Source organism: Odontesthes bonariensis, chromosome 10 (genome assembly GCF_027942865.1).
Source record: "Odontesthes bonariensis isolate fOdoBon6 chromosome 10, fOdoBon6.hap1, whole genome shotgun sequence".
NCBI classification, from domain to species: domain Eukaryota; kingdom Metazoa; phylum Chordata; class Actinopteri; order Atheriniformes; family Atherinopsidae; genus Odontesthes; species Odontesthes bonariensis.
In genome coordinates, this window is record NC_134515.1 from 19,271,214 (window position 1) to 19,292,995 (window position 21,782).

At 38.5% G+C, this 21,782-nt stretch overlaps 1 protein-coding gene across 2 annotated transcripts in view; it reads left to right on the forward strand.

Annotated features, from left to right (window-relative positions):
* The window catches only part of znf385a (zinc finger protein 385A), a 58,069-nt gene extending 53,750 nt beyond the window's left edge, over positions 1-4,319 (forward strand). For both annotated transcript variants that reach the window (XM_075476735.1, XM_075476736.1), the window contains 3 exons: positions 2,584-2,768; positions 3,560-3,652; positions 3,978-4,319. In XM_075476735.1, coding sequence (XP_075332850.1) covers positions 2,584-2,768; positions 3,560-3,652; positions 3,978-4,229 — 530 coding nt within the window. In that variant the 3' untranslated portion in view covers positions 4,230-4,319. The remainder of the gene's footprint in view (positions 1-2,583; positions 2,769-3,559; positions 3,653-3,977) is intronic.
* The last annotated feature ends 17,463 nt before the right edge of the window (positions 4,320-21,782 follow it).

Sequence of the window (21,782 nt, forward strand, 5' to 3'; positions counted from 1 at the left end):
TCACAAAAGATATAACAGCTCAATGTTCCTCTAAAATTTATTCAATATGTATTGTTACTTACAACATGAAAAATATTCGTACCCTGGTCTTTGATAGGATTTGTTTTTCAGACAAGAATGACAGAGGTGTGTAACCACTGCAAGAGGAATTTAAACAGGGAAATCAAAGAGTAAATAGGTGTTATGTGGTTGAAATCACCACAATACCCACTCATCCTGCCAGACCGCTTCGGTCGTTCTGACCGTGGTCTCCCTGGGGACAGTTTGGATCTGTTGGAATACGCACTCTCCTGCACAAGTATATGAGCTGAACAAAAAAAAAAAGGATGAAAAGAAAAAAAACTACAAGCAGAGAAACAATGCTGAATGACAGCCTGACTCTGTATTGATGTAAATGTATCCTACTGGCCTTGAGCGATGAGCCCTTGCTAGCTCAGCCAGACATGAAAGCAGCCAACAAGTACCTTTTAATCCGGAAAATCGATATCAGTGCAATCACTATCACCATTATGTCTAGATTAACCTTTGTAAGTCTTTTAGAATTCACTTTTTTGTGCTCTGATTAAAAGTTAATCTGTCTTTATACATCAATACATTTTTGTTGAATTGGTCTACCTGCTCACTTTTTCATCTACTGCTTATCACGTGCATCCACATGTAAGTATATGATGAAAAAGATCACACCCAGTATACTGCAGCTTTTAAGCATGAACCGGGGTCACAGTCTGCTGTCAGCTGGTTGGCTCCAAAATTTGATTTGGATATTCTAATAGTAGAAACAGCTGAAACTATAAGGAAAGCAATCTGGAAACAGTCACCATTACTCATTTTCAAAATCAAAACGGTGCTTGTTTGCTGGGTTACAAAATAAAAGCATTTGTCATTCAGAAACCAAGACATGAACAGGGTGCGTGGCAAAGAATGAATAACCAAAAACACACACCAAAAAGGAAAAAAAGTCAAAGCTATCAAAGTGTTTCAACATTTAGTTTCCTCTCAACCCATTTCCTGTTTTTGTGTTCTCAAATGTAAGTTGTCTACTTGTGTGTCGGTTTACACAATGAGTCAAACTTACAAAGACAAACGGGGCCATCATCCAATGCCAGACCAAAATAGAACAAAGAGCACATTTTTGGCCACAAGCAAAACCTGTCATTCCACTCCCTTCTCTCCCCAATGAACCCATGTTACCCCCAATCTACCCCGCCCTGATAATTTCTCCCCCTCCGTAACCTTAGCTCTGTTCAAAGGGATTTTAGAGTGACTCAAATTCATATCTCAGATTCAGAGCCAATCAGTGGGATGCTTTTCATTGAGTGTGGAGAGGCAAATCCAACCAAAACAAAACATGTGATTATTTAATAAGAAACTGTTCTTAATAATATGCAGCATCCCAGAATAATTTTCTCTGTGTAGTCTTTGCAAATACAGCCACATAATGTAGTGAGGAATCTGCATACAAAATACTGGACATTGAATTTAGATTTAGAAGAATGGATGTTGGCTTTTTTTTGCAATTATGAGTGGATTAATAGCAGACGAGGTCTTGTTTTTTTGTTTTTGGTTTTTTTTCTTGATAAGGCTGTGTCACACTTCTCCTGTTACAAGTACTCAGCTGTTCAATCTGTTGACAGACAGGGTGGCTGCCTGGCCAGAGGAGATGATGAATTAAACAAATCTTTCTCTGTTTCCTGCATGGCAAAAAGCTCTTTTTATTATATTAGTGCTTTTTCGCAAATGTCTCACAACAAATTCATCCTAAGGCTAGGTGAAACCAGGATCTAAAAATAACTTTTCCTAAGATGTACAAACTTTCACACCGATAATCAAAGTAATTGGTTGTGAAAATGGGAGATCAGTGATGATGGTCCACAGTGTATAAACTTATCCTAGATTAACCTTGTCAATCAGTAACTATGATGTTAAAATGAGAGGCTGTTTGAGTTCACCCAGTCTCATCACAAGCTACACAGCTATCTGACTACCACCCTCTTGTGGTGAAAGCTTAGCTCTTCATCTTCAAATACAACAATTCAGCCTGTTTGCTCATTTGTGACTATCCATCCATCCATCTTCTATACCCGCTGAATCCATCGGTCGGGTCGCGGGGGGGGGGGGGGGGGGCTGGAGCCTATCCCAGCAGTACACTCTGGACAGGGCGCCAGTCCATCACAGGGCCACACAGAGACAAACCAGACAAACGACCACACACACTCACACTCACTCCTAAGGACAATGTTTAGAGACACCAATTAACCTAACATGCATGTTTTTGGAAAATGGGAGGAAGCCGGAGTTCATTTGTGACTATTTACTGGGAAATCCAGACAGAGTTATACATTCTTCGATTAAACTCTGACATTTGTCACTGTCATTATTTCAAAGGCAGTGCAACAAAGAAATGCTGTCCAATCTCATTTTACTCCAGACAGGTGGAATCAGTATGACTCATGTGTTATAAATAGTAATTCATCTTCACTGTATCATTTAATTCTGTTCTATTAGCTTATAAATTTGTTATTTCATTTTGCTTAATGGCATTGCCAACCTAATTCTTTTTTGCTTGTGTGTATCTGCCTGCAGGTACTAAACACAAGACTATCTTGGAGGCAAGGAGCGGGCTGGGCCCCATCAAGGCATATCCTCGCCTGGGCCCCAAGCCCAGTGGAGAGCAGGGAGGGGGGCCAGTGGACCCCAACACTCAGGAACGAACCTTCCACTGTGAGATCTGCAATGTGCGGGTCAACTCTGAACTGCAACTCAAACAGGTAGGAAGAAGATTATGTTACCATTTTAATGCTAAAAGTAGATCAGGATAACCTGATTAATATAGGAGAGCATTAGACTAAAAACAACACTACATATAATCTCTATCAAGCTTTTTGGTTTTTCAAATTTTCATCTTTTTAGCCTGAAAACTGTAAATGAATTGTGTTTGATCAGGCTCTGGTGTCCTGCAGGTATAAAAGTGTTTGGAGATGAAAAGACACAAAACTAATGAACCAAAATACAATCCCAAACTATTTTGCTATTCTCTGTTGCAAATGTGTCTTTTTCCTTGACGTTTTTCTTTTTTTTTAATTCTATTATTTTCTTTGTCAATAAATCTGCATTTTAAACAGTGACCTGAACATTCTACATGACGTCTCAGCCCCTGATATCCATTAAACATTAATCAGGTATCTGCTGGCTCCAGAAGCCCAGAATTAAGTTTCATTTCCCCCTAGAGTAATTGGAAAATAGCTAATATGGTTTCCAGACAGCATTACATGCAAAATAACTTTAGAAAAAGTACTTTTAAGCATGCAGCTCCAGTAATATTCTATAGATTTCATTATAGATTGAACAGATCATTTTTGTCTCGAGAATTTATTTTTCTATTATGCCCTATCAATCACATATAGCAAGGTGAACTAATCCACAGAATTATTTATTTTTACATAATTTAATTGTGTCCATGAAATGACTTTTTATATAGTCAGCGATAAGGGTAAAAGCACTATAATATAATGGGAAATATTTGACTTAAGGAAAGTGCTTTTATGTTCTTTATTTTCAGCACATATCAAGTCGAAGGCACCGAGACGGCATGGCAGGAAAGCCTAACCCCCTCCTCAGCCGACACAAGAAGCACAGGGGAGCTGATCTGACGGTAAAAAAGATTACATTACTGAGCTCCTTTAACAGTTAGCAAACTTTAGATCCACTGATCGGATAAATAAAGATACTTAAGAACATTAGGTCGAGAAGACTCTGGAGTTGATTTGAACCCTAAAAAAGTCTAACAGCTGTTCTGTTTTTAGCTGTGGCATTTTTCTGAAGGTATTAACTCAGCTAAAATGAAAACGTCTACATAATGACGGCTCAAAGGTGTCTAAGGAAAGTCTATATTTGTTTCCTGTGCACATTTTGACCTTGTGTAACTAATCATATTAATCCTGTCCCTCTTGTCTTTCTGCTTTTCTTTCTGCTTTTAGTCTTCTTTGACCTTCTCCAAGGATCTCACCAAAGCTTTGGGTGCAGGGCTTTTGCCCAGCCCCTTGGCTGTTGCTGCAGCGATGGCCGCTGCAGCATCCTCAAACCCGCTGGCCCTCCGAGCAGCTGCTTCTGCACCTCACCCACACGCTCATCACCTCTTGCAAGGCCCACCTCTCAGCCACGCCATCCTGAGACCCGCCCCTGGGCCCATTCGCACCACCCATGGGCCAATCCTCTTTTCTCCCTACTGACACATCACCGTGTGACTTCAACCAGTCAATAACACCCACTCCAAAAGCACACTGTGAAGCTACAAAAATGATCAACAAACAGCAATTCATAAAGGGGTGGGGGGGGGGGTTTGAATAATTGAATTGAATATCTGACTGATAACAAGGGAAAGAAGTATTATGTCTCTCTTTTTCCCTTTACCTGAAATTTATTCGCTCTCCTTCTTTTTCAAGAGACTTTTTAAAAGCTAGAACAAGCAGAGGAGAGTTAATCATTATGCATTAAACTCCCTTGTACATTTTTCACCTACCCGGTCCCTCCCTTGCACTGTGGCCCTGTCATGGCCACCTCAACATACATAAGAAACACATGCAGATCACTTTTGAATCTTTAAACCATGCATACTGTTACATTATTATTCTGGGCCAGGTTGGGTTTTGCCTGTCATCACGGCTCAGTGTGTTCTCCTCATCCTATGCACCTCAAAAACCAAGACAATAATGTTATGTCAGTAGGGTAGCTGCTTCCATCAGTCTTTGCTGTATGCGCCACATGTAGCAGTGGCGGCCTCCACGGTACTGTAAATGTCTTGTTCTGCGCCGGAGGCCAGCAGCCCTTCAATTTGTGACACTAGGTCCTCGCTAGATGCAACATGACTTTGGCTGTCAGACAGGTGGTACTCGCATCTGAACATGTCTGACGGGGGACTTAAGAGAGCAGAAAAGTGACTGTGGGGGATTGCACTCCTCTGTCGTGTCCTGAGAAGGTGAGGTGAGAGGAGGGCTGGCACGGGTCAGTGGATAGATTAACCGCAGGCAGCATGCAGACACACACAGGCCTGAAAAAAAAATTTGTGTTTTAAAATAGACTGTACAGACACAAACTGCTACGGGGCACATCTGCCAACTTCCATAACAGTCAGAGAAAGGGCCTGAATGAAAGGAATGAAAGAAGCAGCAGAAGTCACACATTGGCTAATACTGAACTGCTGTATTTAATACATGATCATAATGTTTAGCTAATTATATGTAGAATGGAAAGAATTACATGCTACAGTGTTATGAAATACTGAAATAGAGCGAGCATAGGTGATATTCGGCAATATTATAATATCTCTTCAGATTATAATATCAGAAAAGCTCATATCCTCAAATCTCCCTGGTCTTCTTTCTCAGGCTGATTCACTGTGAGGGTGGGCAGGTATGAGTTAAATTTGACCCTGTGTTCTGATGTATTAATGCTGTTTCTGCATTCATCCTAACAATAAGGCTCTGTAGGGACGGGTTTTACATCACTGGGATGACCGTTTCATTCCTGCACAGTCCTCCTACTCCTCACCTCCCTGATATCCAAAGGTTTACTTAAGTCAATTATACAAGTTACTTCTGGCACCTAGCAGACCACAATACTGAAAGGTAACAAATTTAATAGGGGAAGATGAAGATGAATACGTTCTTGGAGAAATGATCTTGAGCTGGAGCGATGACCGAGCCTGGAGCCAAGTGAAAGCCGCCTGGAGCGGGAGCCGAGACGTCCAGCTTGAGGCATCTACTGATACTTCCTGTCTTATAACTGAAAGCCATGAAACACACCATGATTTGTTTCCTTTTTACAAAGACTGGTGAGCACTTTGTTTTGTTCGGTTCGGACTGTTGGTTTGAGTTTGTATCTCACATAAAAACGAGCAAAATAGAAAAAACATAAAAATATTTTTGTAGGTAGGAAATGACTTTATTCATGAAGGGAAGGGGAGAAATTGGTGGAATTATCTTAGTGGGTTTTGTATGTGACCCAGACAGACTGATAAACAGGCAATGCAGGTGGGGAGCCACAAAAGCTTGCTGAGCAACAGCAGACCCATCTTGCTTGACAGCTTGAAACTAATGCCCCTTTCTGAATGAGATGTACACTGTGCCCTTCATTGAGAAGCAATGAGCTCTAATGTCTTACCTTTGTCTGAATATTGCAATGCAATGAGCATTTTTTTATCAGAGTGACTTGTTATCATTGTGACATGTTGTGACATGTTGTCTGGAGTCATGTGTAAAGTGGGAGCATGCCTGCTGACAGACTTTTCTGTTCTTCCATGAGGAGTTTAGGTCCTTTTAGGGGATTGAGGGAAGTATAGGTGGCGATGTAGGCACAGGGACCGTCCCTTCATATTAAAGGGCCTTTTCACTATGGGAATTTTCTGCTTTGGGATAAGGGATAAAATCTAGATGAACTGTTCAACAGGCTCTTTTTTCATTTGTATTTACTAAGTTGCATTATTTTTCTGTGTGTGACAAATGTGTCTAAGTAAAAACCCAGCGGTTCATTATTAATGCCATTACCTAAAGAAGAAGCTGGCTTGGTGTCAGTTTCCACCATTGTGCTCTTTTTGTTGCAGAAAGTAATCTTAAAGTTGATTTTGTTGAGATGCTATTCCAGGATTTGTGCTTGCCTTCCTGTTGGTGTGTGTACCATATGTATTCTAGTGTGTGCTGGGACCTGCTCTCTCCCCAACCTCCCACCAATCAGAGACAGAGGAACCCTGAAGCTATAAAGTGGCCTAACACAAAAACAGAAACAAATATCTGCATGTGTTTAGTTTGGGAATCCTGATCAGTCAAGGAGGATTCCATCAATATCTTGATCTAATCCAGCCTAATCAAATTACCACATTGTTGTCCCTGTAGGTCAGTCAGTTAAGTAGCACCACAGATATGTTCACAAAGTGGTAATTGTCATTGAGTCATCTTCATTATTCATATTTGGAAATAAATGTTAGATTCCTATTTTCTGGGCAGGTACTTCATGTTAGCTGTGTTTAGGCTCCTAGCCTTAGCCTTATGCTGCCCTCTGTCTCTCTCAGGAGCAGAAAGAGAGAGATGGAGAGGCTATGGTGTAATTTGTCTTGCCAACAAAGTTATTTTTGAACTTCATTATCAGAGGAACAAAGAGTTTGTATGACGAACTGTAGCAATACCTGACTCATTCTGGCTACTCTTGTTTATTGCAATAAGAAAATGAAACAATAAATGTGTATGTGAGTAAAACATCATAAATGTAATTTAAATGAAAAACAAACTTTACGGTAAATACTATGGCTATCGAGTGAAACCATGGTGGAAAAAAAAAAAGTCAATGTCAATAAATCATTAAATGATAGTGTCTGCAGAGTTGTCATGAATCAATGAGTGTGGTCCAGTGCTTTCTATCATAATTCATAAAGAAACGTGCCATCTCCAGTTAATGTAGTCATGAATATAGAAGCATCATGTGTGTTTTGATCCAACAAAAAACATGTTTATATTGTGTAAGGTGCTCAAAGAAAAAACTAACTTTGGTTTGATCAGAAGATACCAACAAACAGTTATAACTTGGAAAGGTAGTTCAACTTTCCTTCAAGCTACGACTCTCAGGTTTAGGGTTCGAACACAGCAATGGTATCGCAAGACACATGTGAGACACCAAAGACCACTGCTTGTGCAAGACTTTGATAAGATAGATGGATAATTTTTTCAATGTTTACTGAATATTTACTGATATATTGTGTTTTACCTTTTCAAGTCTGTAAATTAAGCATATAAGTTGTGGTATAAACCTTAAAAAGAGCTATAAAATCATGACAAAATACATTTTATACAATACTTTTAAGCAGTGTATTCTGTTTGAATAAAGCCATATAATAAAAATCACACATATCTGACAATAATTCAGCCCAAAAGATACACACAGTGGCTGCTTAATTAGTTCAAATTGGAGCAAATTTCCAATCTTTTACATTGTAGAAAACTACATGGCACTGAGCTCTTTATCTATGATTAATACCTCTATGATAGTTATTTAAAAAAACAGGCATTATATCCATGAGAATGGATTTTTATCGGCAGAGCATTTCCTTATTCCATGTAACATTAACCTCTAAGTGCAATTAGTCTTTATACATACTTAAGTATTTCAGCCACATTTTAAAACAATGTCTAATACTTTGAATCATTGCATCTACTTTGGGAGCAGTGCAAGCAGCTAAAAAAAGGAGGGGGCAGAGCTTACTAGTGACATATTGTACTGTTGTATGGAGAGCAGCATTGTACTCCTTGTAGAGTGTGACTGGTTTCCAGTGATAGACAGCCCACATTTTGTTCCCCTGAGTCTTTTTTTCAAGCTTTCCTAAACTGAGTGCTTTGCAGCAGTTCCCTACATCAATACACAACTCAGCCACTAGATGGCACTACTGTGATAACTTGGAAGCATCCATCCATCCATTTTCTATACCCGCTTAATCCTACTGAGGTTCGTGGGGGGGTATAGTGCCATGTGTAACACAGGTGTGCCTCAGACACTATAATGAGGACAAATGATAAAAAAGACTGCATATTGATAGAATGGTATGCAGAGGAGCGGTTCTGAATACACGCTGTGCATTGCATTCAGTGGCTCATTCAGCTCTGTAAAGCAGTGATACGGCAAAGCAGCACCCATGGGCAAAGTGGACAGATGGTTGCTGTGCTATCAGTGATGTTGTAAAATTAAATGATCCATAAAATTTGCCGCAATTTAAGATAAAAAAGGGTCAAATGTCACCACTCAAAGACAATTGCTCATGTGGTATTGAAGTGTTATGAAGTGCTGCAGTCTCGTGTTTTCATAAGTGGACTCACATGCAAAGTCTTTCAAATTTACATTTACAATCATGATTATAAACACGGGGTCATGGTCATTTTATAAGATTCAATATAAACACAAGAAACTTGTGCTAAAGAAAATAAAAATAAAATAAAATAAAATAAAGGACCAGACTCAGTGAATAAGAATTGAATAAGAATGAAGATGTGATACTTTTATGACAAATGACTTGAACATTTAAAGGTTGCATTTTAGAAAAAAAAAATCTTTCAAAACTTCTTAGTTTTCATATTCATTACTTTTGAATGTTTAGATAATTGAATTGTTGTCCTTTCTATCCATTTGTGATGCTTCCAATGCTAAAGGTTGCTTTGCCAGATATCCATACCAATAGTTTACCTTCTGAACAACACAGAGAGAAGACAGAGCTGTTTAAATTCACTCTTTATTTCAGACATTTTTCCAAAGCCCAACCATGATGGCAAGGGCTTGTTTTGCAGTACAAGAGGCCTGCCCAGCAACTCTTGAGAACTTCATGCATTGAGATGTGGCAATAGCACATGAGATCATAGTCAGCCAGGGGTGTTCAAATAGAGAGGCAGCAATATGTAGCTGTACTGCTCTCTGAAAAGAAGTCTGAGGAGAGGCAATGTTTTTCCTTCTTTCTCCCCCATTGTCTCACTGATACTAATAGTTTAAACATTTTGCATGAAAAATCTCATGCAAGAAAAAGGTATGGCATTGATCTTCGATACTGAGGTGAAAGCAAGTAAATCGTTTTCTTCTTTTTAAAATGGGATTTTTTTAAATTGATTTTGGTCAATTTTATCTTCTACTTGCTTAACTACTGAAACGAACAAAGATTTTGAGAGTGTCCAGACTTTTGTATGCCACTGTATATTATCCCATTGTAGCTTCACAGATGTGCTCTAATGCACCCCCATGCAGTCACTGATGCTGGCTTTTGGACTTTTCACAGATAACAAGCCTCATGGTTGTCCTCTCTTCATCCGAGAACATGTGATATCCACAATTTTCTAAATGAATCAGAAAATTGTGATCCACGACACAACAGGACAGCTTTACACATCACCTCAGTCCACCTTCAACAGCCTGAGTCAAAAGATGGCAGCTGTACATCTGTTCCTTTCTTTGCATTATATGGTCTGAATGGAATTTTTTTTGTTTCCAGAAATGTTTCTTGACCCATGCAGGGGTTTCAGCAACAGAATCAAATCCGTTTTCAATGCAGTGTAAGCCAAGTTAAGTCAACTCTGGGCTTTTCCCTTACACACAGATATTTCTCTATTTTGAATCTGGTTTAATTTGCAGGGAACCTCTCCCTTCCTGGGATGCTCTTAATTCCTTATTTTGAGAATTTTTTTGGAGCAGACCTACCAACTCAATTTGTGCCTCTTAAGTTAGTTCCGCATTTCAATCACCAAGTGAACAAACTAGTACATGAAATCACTGTAAAAATTGTCAAATTCTACAGATTGTACAATTTTAGACACAGAGCGAGTGCAACAGAACATCATCAGCATGAAAACAGCACCCTCAGATTTACAGCTTTCAATCATATGCTGTTCTGTCTGCATTCACAAAAATGAGAAGGCATGTTCAGGTGCGTCAGTGAGGAAATAATTAGTCCAGGCTCTGCAGATAGTCTCAGAGCAGAGAGAGAAGACACAGTGGAGTAAATTAGCTTATGATCTGATTTCCTTAAGTAGTTGCAAAATTGTGTTCAGACCATATGTAGCTACCGCTTTTTGCAGCTGAGCTTGTTGCCATTCTTCAAATGTTTGATGTCATTATGTATGTTTGTGCCTTAGCTTGGTTCGTTACACCTGAGTATGATCTCTGGAATAATACAATGGTGTTGGCTCAACTCAGACGAAAACAGCTGTCTTTCATTAGCTGTGGAGCTTGCACCTTCCTCCTTCATGCTGAATCATACTTACCTCAGTTGCTTTCATGTTCTCATGTCTACCACTTCAGGTAACATCCTGCTGTTATAAACATTCATCATTGTGAAACCTCTGGAGCCACTAAAGAAATAAAAGTAGAGGGATCATTCTTTTGACTAATATCTTGCTCTCTTCAGGGAAATTAAAACAATTCTCAACAATAATCAAAATGCCCTTAAGGGTCATATAAAACAACATTCCCTAGGTAATCTCTGGACAAAATACCAACATGTTACATTCATTTATGAGCAGTGGAACAATGCTTTACGTAAGCAGGAATAAAACAAAGAGGTACAGTACCTTAGACTATCTAAGAAAAAAATCAGAGTGCTCATTTCATAATATTGTCATGAAAGGTGATTTTTCTTGTGCACACCCTGGCATTTCTTCCAGTTAGTCTCACTGAGATACTCCAGAATTGGCATTCCATGTACAACTCAAATTCCAAAAGTGTCGGAATGCTGTATAAAATGAAAATAAAAAAAGAATGCAATGAATTGCAAATATCATAATACTTTACTAATAATAAAAATTAGAAAACATTTGGATTCAAAAATAAGGATGCAATGCGTAGTCAATCCAATATTTTCATTGCCATTCCAAAACATGTGATACATGAGGAAAAAAATGGAGTACTTAGATCCCAGTTAGACCAGCAATAAACATTGGCACCCATAATAATAGAATGAGATCACACTCATTCATACATGCTATGAAAAAAAGACACACACACGCATTCTGACTCTTGAACTTGAGAGCAGCAGCAAGTTGTGCAGATATTTTATAAAAGTGTAAATAAATGGATATTCCAAAAAGTATAACTATTTTTAAAGATGCATTATCATAAGTTGTAAATGTAAAGTGATCAGTGTGCATGTATTGCAAAGGAAAGTCTCTGGGATGACTACTGCATTGCTTGGGTCTTGTAGAGAGAGTGAACAGAACACATATTACACAGTGCCGATGAATGAAGCCCATATTGCACACAATGAGTCTATAAAATGTCGTTTAGTGGCAGTCTTGATCTTGTGGCAGAGTTTGGTCTGGTTCAGCTTAGTTGTCTGGGATGTGATGCTGCTCAGCCTCCTGCCTGAGCGGAGAAGGGCAAACAGGCAGGGTGGGACAGGTCTTTCATGATGCTGGCAGCTCTGCTTCTGCCTCTGATGGTATAGATGTCACCGATTGCAGGGAGACTACTCCCAGCGATCTTCTGTGCAGACTTGACCACTTATTGCAAGGAATTCCAGTCTGTTTGAATTTCTTTTGGTTTCAAATGATAAATCATGTCAAATTTGATGGCAGCAAAACATCCCCAAAAAATTTTGGGCATCGCCATGTTTACCACTGTGTATCATCCTCTCTTTTTTTAAACAACAGCCTGTCAACATCTGGGAGGAGGCCCGCTGCTGGACTTTTGGGAGAGGAATGTTGTCCCATTCTTGTCTGATATAGGATTCTAAGCTGCTCAACTGGGTCTTCTTTGTCATATTTAATTCTTTATGATGCACAAACATTTTTTCAGTTGGTGAAAAGTTCTGAACAGCTGGCAGACAGGTCCAGCATCCGGACTCTTCCGCTATGAAACCATGTTGTTGTGATAGCTGCAGAGTGCAGTTTATCATCGGCTTGCTGAAATATGCAAAGCCTTCCTGAAAAAACAAAATCTGGATGGCAGCACATACCATCAGAGATAAAGGCTTTTGAACTTGTGCTGATAACAGGCCAGATGATCATTCTCTTCTTTAGACTAGAAAATGTAGCATCCATGATTTAAAAAAAAATAAATCTAATTTTGATCTGACCACAGAACAGTTTTCTACTTTGCCTCAGTCCATTTTCAATTAACCTTGGCCTAGAGAAGATGGTGGAATTTCTGGATTATGTTCACATATGGTTTCTTCTATGAATGAAAGAGCATTAACCTGCATTTGTAGATGGCACGGTAAACTGTGGTCACAAACAATGATTTCTGGGAGTGTTCCTGAGTCTATGCAGTGATTTCTATGACAGAATTATGCCTGTTTGGAATGCAGTGCCTGAGAGCCCGAAAATCATCGTCATTCAATATTGATTTCCCTCCATGTCCCTTGTGCACATACCTAATCATTTTGCTGACCTGTTTCCAATCAACCTATTTAGCTGCAACACAATTTTACAGGCTTCTAACAAATCGAATGTCAAAGACTTATTTTGGCAAAGCTTTTGTTTGCCTACATACAGGTGTTAGAATGCAGGGATTTATGAAGGGAGGGAAACCCTTATCCAGTGATGTCAGAGGTCATGGTATGTATTGCAAACAGTAATAAAATATGTGTGCTGTACCCAACAGCTGGCCAAGTGACTTGCTTTAGTTAGATTTTTCTTTTTTTGTACCAACCTGACACCCCCAGTGACTTTCTGAGTGCTATTTGATTCAGAAAAACATCAAGGCAAACAGATTGTTTCAAAACAAACTTAAATGTGCTGCCCGTGACGCAGGTAAGATTAAACCTTCTAAATAAAAGTACAGTCATAATGTGTATATGTGTGTATATAGTTTATTTGAACTATGTAATAAATAAGGACATTGATGTCTCTCTAAATGAGTATTTGGTTGGTTTTGCTCTAAAGAAGCTTCGATGATGTTGGAGAGAGAGTCTCTGACAGGCTGCAGCACGTTCTCACGTCTAGTTGATTGGCACACTTTAAACTTGAAACTGGAGCTGTCTGTTGGAGATGCTGACAATCAAGAACTGAAGTTAGATTTTCAAAATTTATAGAAAAATACATTGTCTGTGCCACAGTCTTCCCAATGAGAACTGAGCTGTGCAGCTTCAGAAATGGGCATACTAAGAAACGATTGCTCAATTTTCAAGTGTCAGATAGGCTTCCTCGTAGAAAACAGTAAACACTTATTGGTATTGTATGGTGCTCTTTTTTTTCTCATTTTGACAAAAGTTGGTGAAAAACGCAGAGCAATTCAAATGACAGATACACATTCAGGGACTTGAGAGAAAGCAATCTTCAGATGACTTCATCAAAATTGTATGAAAGTAGACAAGTAACATGATAGTATCTAAAGCTGTAAACAAGATCAACAGACAAATAAATATTTTTCAGGACAGACAACACATCCTGGACCCTAATACACACACAAAAGAAAGGCTCCGGATGCTGCTTAACAAGAAAACATAATCAAAAAAGATCAATCAACCTCACAAAATGTATATATACACAAATTTCAAGGTATGCGCACATGAATAATGACTGAAAAAAAACCCGAAGCAAATCAACAAAATAACCCTATAATTGTGGTGACTTTGACAAGTGTCTTGTGTACAGGGGGTACATAAAAATGACCTTTTTTGACCAAAGCTGATGGGAAAGCACAACCAGATATGTCTGTGACTGATGGCCACCTGAAACTGCAGTAAGCTGTAAGAATATTTGCAGTTAGCAGTACTGACTGTGAGAGAGAATAATAAACTAAAGTCAATGCGGAGCTGGAGCACACACTGCTGTGGCTTAGTTGTATGTGCACAGCATCATCCCAAGACTAAAGTCACAATTGTGAGAGAATGGTCTGATGTCCTTCATGTGGGAGTAGGCGGAAAGTCAAAATGTTCTTTCATCACATATCAGCGCAGGCCAAGGCAGAAGTGAATCTGATTCATTATTTCCAACCAGTGAATTGAGACCATTCAATAAAATGTGAAACTTTACGGGGAGCTCCTTCACTCGTTTTTGTCCTTGAGCATAACAGTAACTTTATAAAAAGAAAAATGTGTTCCCTGCTATACAATATGGGTTATAAGGGATTTTTTTTTTTTTTAAGGTTTTGTTTCCTGTTAGAGTTTATCTTTAGGCTCATCTCATTCGACCAATCTGAACTATACTTATCTCCTCTTTCCTCCACCCTCCTGCCTGAGACATGGAAATCATTCACAGTCATATAATGATAGTTGCTTGAATGCGCTTCAACAAGAGAGGATGAAGAAGGCTTGCTGGAGGAGCCATAAGCAAGGACACACATGTCTATCTTTTATGGGAGTCTTTTTGTCATTTTTTTGACGTCTAAAGGCATGTGACATATTGTAGGTGCAGATTATGTAGATCACCTAATTGTTATCCAGTCAAGTTTTATCATTTTCCCAGATAGTTTTGCACGCACACACACAAAATACATGGGATTTTCCATCTAATGGGTGCTGGATAATCTAATAGAGCAGGTGATTAGTAGAAGTTTAATGTTTTTGACTGGTGTCAGAACCAACAAGGGGCAGGTTTGAAGCAAATGCAAAGACAGACACACATCAATACAATTCAATTCAAAATTTATTTATATAGCACATTAAAACCACCTCAGCTGACCAAAGTGCTTCACAACAGCAACTGCATCACAAGAGAGTCATCAATAAAAGCAATAAGAATGACTTCATCACAGATAAAAATAAAATTTGAGATAAAATTAGCAATAAAATAACAATTACAGTAACAATAAATGTAGCAAGCCAAGGTAAACTCCACATTCCATACTGTAGCTCAGCAGCAGCTGTATGCACAACCAGCTGAATCATATTTATTCTAACTATGAAATGTGACAAATTGTTATCCACAATTCACAAAAATGTTAGGACTGTGATAAAGTGTCACTTTTACATACCAATCATTTGGTATTTAGGTTTTAAAAGCTGATTTACTACTGGCCATACTGTAGCTCCTTGCTGTTGTGATTATCCAAAAGGCACAGTGAGTCACAGATGTCCTCTCATGAATGTTCTATTTAAATCTTCCACAATACTTGAGTGTAAACCCTGCAGCATCTCAGGAAGTGACGGTGATGAAAATGATGGTGTGATGAGTGGGAGATAAGAAATAGTGACACTGAGGCTTGATGGTCAGACACTAGATATAAAGGGAAAGATGGGATGCCATCTTTAATTAGAAGATGACTTGCTGATGGAAGGAAACAAATAATGTTGTCATTCAGCGGTATCCTGTTGTGACAGCCACCCTCTAATTATCTCTTTGTCCTTTGATGCATGTGTGCTCTTCATTTGCCTAATTCCAGAGCAATATCTCGCTCTCATATTTATACCATTATTTATGAAAAAAGATTAAGGGGCTTAACGCAAAATGTGACTAAAGAGGAGAATGTACAAGTAACAGATGCAATATGCAAAGTTCAGCCAAAGTGATGATTTCGTCAAAGTCAGAGGAAGGTTGTGTTGGTGTATTCCTCTGCCTATGCTCCACGTGTCTGTCATGTTTCATGAAAATCAGCTTTTTTTTTTTCCGAACTTGCAAAAAGAGACAGACATACAAATAACACCAACATACCTCCACCTCGGTTCTCACCTTGAAGGCATAACAATCTACAGTGAGAGCAAGTCAACAAATCAGTTTGAAAGCTTGTCATTTTTTTTTCTTTGTGCTCATAAAGTGGGAAATATTTGGGGAGTACCATGAACGGTCAGCCGTCAGATTCTGTAAAATCTGACTGACTTTTTCTGTAGAGTCAGTTCAGAACTTGAGTTCCTCTGCCACTCTTCACTGGTTCATCATCCTTACTGTTTTAGTGGTGTTGTTGATTATCTTATAAGTGAAGTGGTGTTGGCTTCAATATGAAACCACACAGCACCTAAAACGTTTCTTATTGATTTAACAGAAGGATTGATCAGCTGCAAATAGTACTGCTCTGTACAGTTGCGTGTCTATTCCTAGATACTTTACAAATCAAGCAAATCAAAGTACAATCATTATAATCAGGAGATGGCACCGACAGATAAAAAACATATTACACAGTTGGGCCAGATTTATAATGAATTATAATGCATGAGATTATCTGATAGTCATGTATAATGAGTTTATAATGTTCTCCCAATGCTCACAATAGACTCTAAGTCTCCTCCTCCGTGTATCTTATCAGTTTTTATCACACTTGGCCGTCTCTGACATCCTCTCGCTCAGATAGTCAGTTTCTCCACTAAGTGAGGTGGAATAAAGCTGTAGTCCATCTGCCATATCAATGATAATGTTCTCTCAAGACAAACCTCAGCATAATCAGTAATTCTACATGGATTGAGCAATTTGCCTTCATGTCTAGCCTTACAGACGTGGTGCCAGCTGTGTTTACCAGGACATCTTGTGTTATAAGATAATCACTTTACCAACCCCTGCCTCACTGTTATGAATGGCACTTGTCATTTGCAGAGGAGAGCCCAGGGCCATCAGTCATGTGTACGTGTCAGTGCGTTTGTGTGAGTGCGTGGGTGTTGAGGCGGTGGGGTTGGTAGGGCTTTTAACTGTCTCTCTCCAGGAAGGTAGCATGGTAAAATAATTGTGCTAAAAAAATTCCGCCAAACTCTGACAAGTCGTAATTGATAGCTTTCATGACTTGACACATGAAAAGGCACAAATAAATTGGCCTTAAATGCAATCATTTCCAATGAAAATTATTACTTTCATCAGGCAACTGTCACGTTACTGCTTTTGATTACCATGAAAGGAACCAGCAGGAAATCTTTTCACAAGAGTGGAATGTGCAATCCTATGCTCTTTAAATACAGAGGCCAACACCACACAGAAGCCATCATAATCTATTGTCTTCTTATTTTTTCAAATGTTTTTACTGTACTTTTACTTTTTACAAACATGTTTTGACTTGTTGAAAAAAAAGTAGAATGGACAGCTTTAAGTCCTAATAAAGTGAGAAACACTAAATGCTGACACTGTTATTTTCTATTCTTCAGTCATTGCTCTTGCATTTGTCAAGTCATAACACAATTATTTCTCATTAGTCACTTTTCCTATTGTTTTTTTAAATCAAGGCTTTAAAATAACAGATGTTTACTTACTTTCTCTCAGTACTGTGCTAGCTGGCTAGCTGATTAAAGGTTAGATTGTCACCTTTATTGCTTAAGTTAAAAGGAGCTAACTGTCTAAATCTTCCCAGATTAAAGGTATATTTGTTTATTTTCTTTTAAGTGGGGTTTTATGAAGTACTTGGAGCAGTCAATGCTAACAGCTCTTCATAACAATTCCCCAAGAATAAAAAATTATGCCATTTTGCCATAAAAAATGACTCAAACAACTATTTGTTTTGTTATTTACATTTGTCACTAGTGGAAAAACATTAGTCATTCGAGACACTATCAATATAAAACGTATGGATAAATGCAGATTTAATAGTCTTTCAGAATTTAGTCTGCATCCTGTAAATATCTTATATACAGTTATTTCATAAAATCAATATTCTTTACAAATAACTTCAAATAACCACATGACCTGGTTTTTCAGTACTTGCTACAATTTTGCTTTCAGGATAAATGCATAAGTTCTGATGTGTCAGGATTGATCGATGGTTGACTTCTCATACCATGTCAGCGATGGGACTACCAAATTAGGTGAGTGCTCCATGAATAATGTGTCTCATAGATTCAGTCTCCTGTGAAAAGAGACAAAGTGCAGCAAAAAATGCCAGCGGGCATTCAGACCCAAACATTTTTTTTTATTGTTTCTGAAATTACCTTTATGCAGGATTCACCTTTGATCCAGTCTTGTCATTGCAATGATCTATGATGTGTTCCACTATCATGAGCAGACAGTGGAGATCAGTCAGTTTGGGGTCATACACAAAAACATCTTCAAGTTTTTATGTTTCTAATGTTGAACCCACTGATAACATTTACTAATTAAGAGCAGACTGATTTGGTCTGCCCATGACTGAGGTGACTGCTATGAAAAGAGCTGTAATCCAATAGCTGTGAGCTGTCCTGGGAAATTTTCCACATAGACTCATCGCTGTTTGTCAAATCACATCTGAATAATACATGAACTCTTCACGTGTTTGTGCAGTGATGTGTGCATTCGTATTTCCTATTTAAATACTGAGGCTTTTTGTTTTGACACTACTGCATCCATGGATGTATGAGATCTTCACATGGATATACACACAGATGATATTAAATGTGTGCATTACATTTGAGGGTGAGGAATGGAACTGTAAACTGTTCAATGGTCTCTGTATCAGTTGCGTGATATGATTACATAATCGCATTTGACACAATCTCCTGAGTAGGCAGGAGTAAATGACATAGAGAGAAGAGAGAGGTCAGGTCCAAGCAAAGTCAGTTTGCTAATCCACCAGTGTAAGCAAAGCTCAGTTGCATGTGAGATATCTTTGGTGTCAAGGTAGTAAGCTTTTAACCTTATTTCCCTTTACCATGTAAGTGCAAACAGAAAAATACCTAACACCTTCAACATGGATCCCAAACAAATAAATAGAGACATAAAATCAATCACATCCTGGTCTTGAGATGGCTCACAAGCAGATAAAAAGAAAGGAAGATGACTGCAACTGAAACTTTAGTAAAACTTAGTACTTAAGTAATAAAACTCCTGAATTGTTATATGGTCCATTTGCAAGCTGCAGCAGAAAAAACAGGCAAAAAAGAACCCTCCAGCAAAAGATAAGATTGAAATTATAAATCACTTTTGATTGAGAATGTTTGTTCTGTTTAGCTCAAACACACACTGATAACAAGGTTGACACTTGCTTCAAGTTTCAAGCTGTACAAGTCAGTATTGTATTTTTCATAAGATAATTAGCTCAGTATTGAGATCAGTATTTTCATTATTGTAGTTACATTTTGACCAGAAGGTAATTATGGTTTAGGGATTTTGCTAAACTTGATTTTTTTTATGGTGATTCTGTATGATTAGGGCCATTTTTTTAATTTGGTGTTAAATGTTAGTTTCTAGGTGTTTTTAACAATCATATCGCAGCAAACTGCTATTTACTATATTTGAGTCATGATATCCTGAGCAGAGAATTCAGTCTAAGGTTGTAATGCAACCATGATTCCCTGCTCCATGGTGGCTGCCCAACTGAAAGTGCTTGCAAGTTAGTGCCTCTGAGTACCCCTTTTTAAGCCTGTTGGGTCTCCATTTATTAGAGTAATAAGACCTAATATTAGAGTGACCTAAGCAGAGTACAGTCTGTAGCCCTCAGATAATTCAGCTTTTTCAGTTAGAAAGGCCTACATGAAAAACATGTCTTTGACTCATTTCTCTCACAGACATGGAAAACCTTTTGTGTTTTACAGGAATACAGTGAAGTAAATCCTAACCTAGCAGGTTAAAGTCCTAAAAAGATGTATCATACAAAATGGTAGAAGTAAAGGAACATGCTTCATACGGTTCCTTTTTCTACTTTAACATTTTTGAGGTAACTTCTTACGGGAGCTCTGCATTAAGATATTTGTGTGTGGATCTGGTTGTTGTGTATTCGGAACACGTGGGTCAAGTTTTCCCAGAATGAAAGCAAATTCCTCTCACTTCCTGACAGTTTCAAATGGGAAATCACTGCTGCCTTAGCATCACACGCACCTGATCTTTTTGTCTTTTTTTTTCTTATTGGCTTTGTTCACACTCATGCACACATTAAAGATTGACACACAACAGGTTTATCATTTCAAAATTAAATTTATTAAAATTCAACCTTCCTTCAACTTTTTATGCTGCCTCTCATTCTTTGTTATGGTTTTGAGCTGGTTATCATGACCCTTTTTTTTCAGGATGGAGGAATATTGAAATAATTGATATAATCATATTAACTAACTGTCAAACAATAATAGGAAAACTAAAAAACCTACCAGCAGCAAAGCAAACTTTAAATCTGATGTCCAACCATGTTCCAGCTCAGGTTAGAAAGAACATTTCTGCAACTGAAGCATCTGATTGCACTCATTTTATCTACTGAAGTGTAAATAAGATGGATGCAGGAGACAATGCTAGAGATTGTCTCTGTGGTGAGCAGGATGCTGTCCACACTGCCTGATGAGTTGAAAATAGGAAATACGGTTTTGAGATGTACCAAAAAGGTCACCAATCTAAAATAAGTGAAAAAAAAAGTAAAGGAATTTGAAGACATTAAAAGCATCACATCTCATTGTCACGCAGTGGAAAAACATTGTTACTGAGAAAAGACTAAAGAGCACAAAAACCTTTTGCCAACTGCGGAACAGGAAAAACACGTGGAAAACAGGACACATGGGGGGAAAACAGTGTTTTGGTTTATAGATTTCACCGCTCAATTACACATACCCATTGTGGATGCTTTCATAGTGTATCAGTGTCCATACCAGCTTTAAGGAAGCAGCCTTCAAATTAACATTTAGATGGAAGTAACACTTCAGGACCTTGCGTGTCAGAGATCAGGGAGGAGAGGGTGCATTAAAAACTGCATTCGTCAAAGTCATTTTGCATGCCCCAAGGAGGGACATAAAGTGGACTCTCAGTTAAAATCCCTTCAACTACATTAGAGCCCATTAACTCAATTATTGTCAGGTGTGTCTTGTGGTCTACCATGGAGAGGCTTTGAATCTAAACCTGCTTATTTTAGTCTTCATGTCACCACAGGCAACTGCAATCAGCTAGGATGGCAACTGAGAGTGTAATGAACTACTTGTTGGTGTTCACACATGCAGGATACCCTTTGGACTTATCGGCCAGGGAGTCTATGCAGTGCATCCAACACCAGCCTGTATATAAATAAAGCTAAATCTGCACATGTAATTTCTCTTTTTGTCTCTTTATTTCTTCTCACCTTGACTTTTACTGCATTTCTATCTGTCTGGTTGCTCACTCTTTTATAACCTCTCCCATATAGGGTCTGGGGCATCACTGTCCCCACTCAACTCCAAGGTGGAACTTACTTTATCTTTTCCCTCAGGCCACAAAAACCTCCCCTAAGCTGATGATTGGCAGTTCAATTAGAGAGACAAGAGAAAAATAACAGTATGACTGTACTCCAGGCTCTATCTGCTGCTCTCCTCCAGTTACACAAAAGAATATATGTGCATTTTCATGTCCTTGCATGGACCTCCAAACATGCTGAACAAACTTAGCTGCCAAACAGGATACAGCACAGCATAATGTATTTGCAAACACAAAAAAAAACAATAAGTTAATCTTCCTCAGTCTGTTTATTGTTTGTATATTTTCCACAGCAAG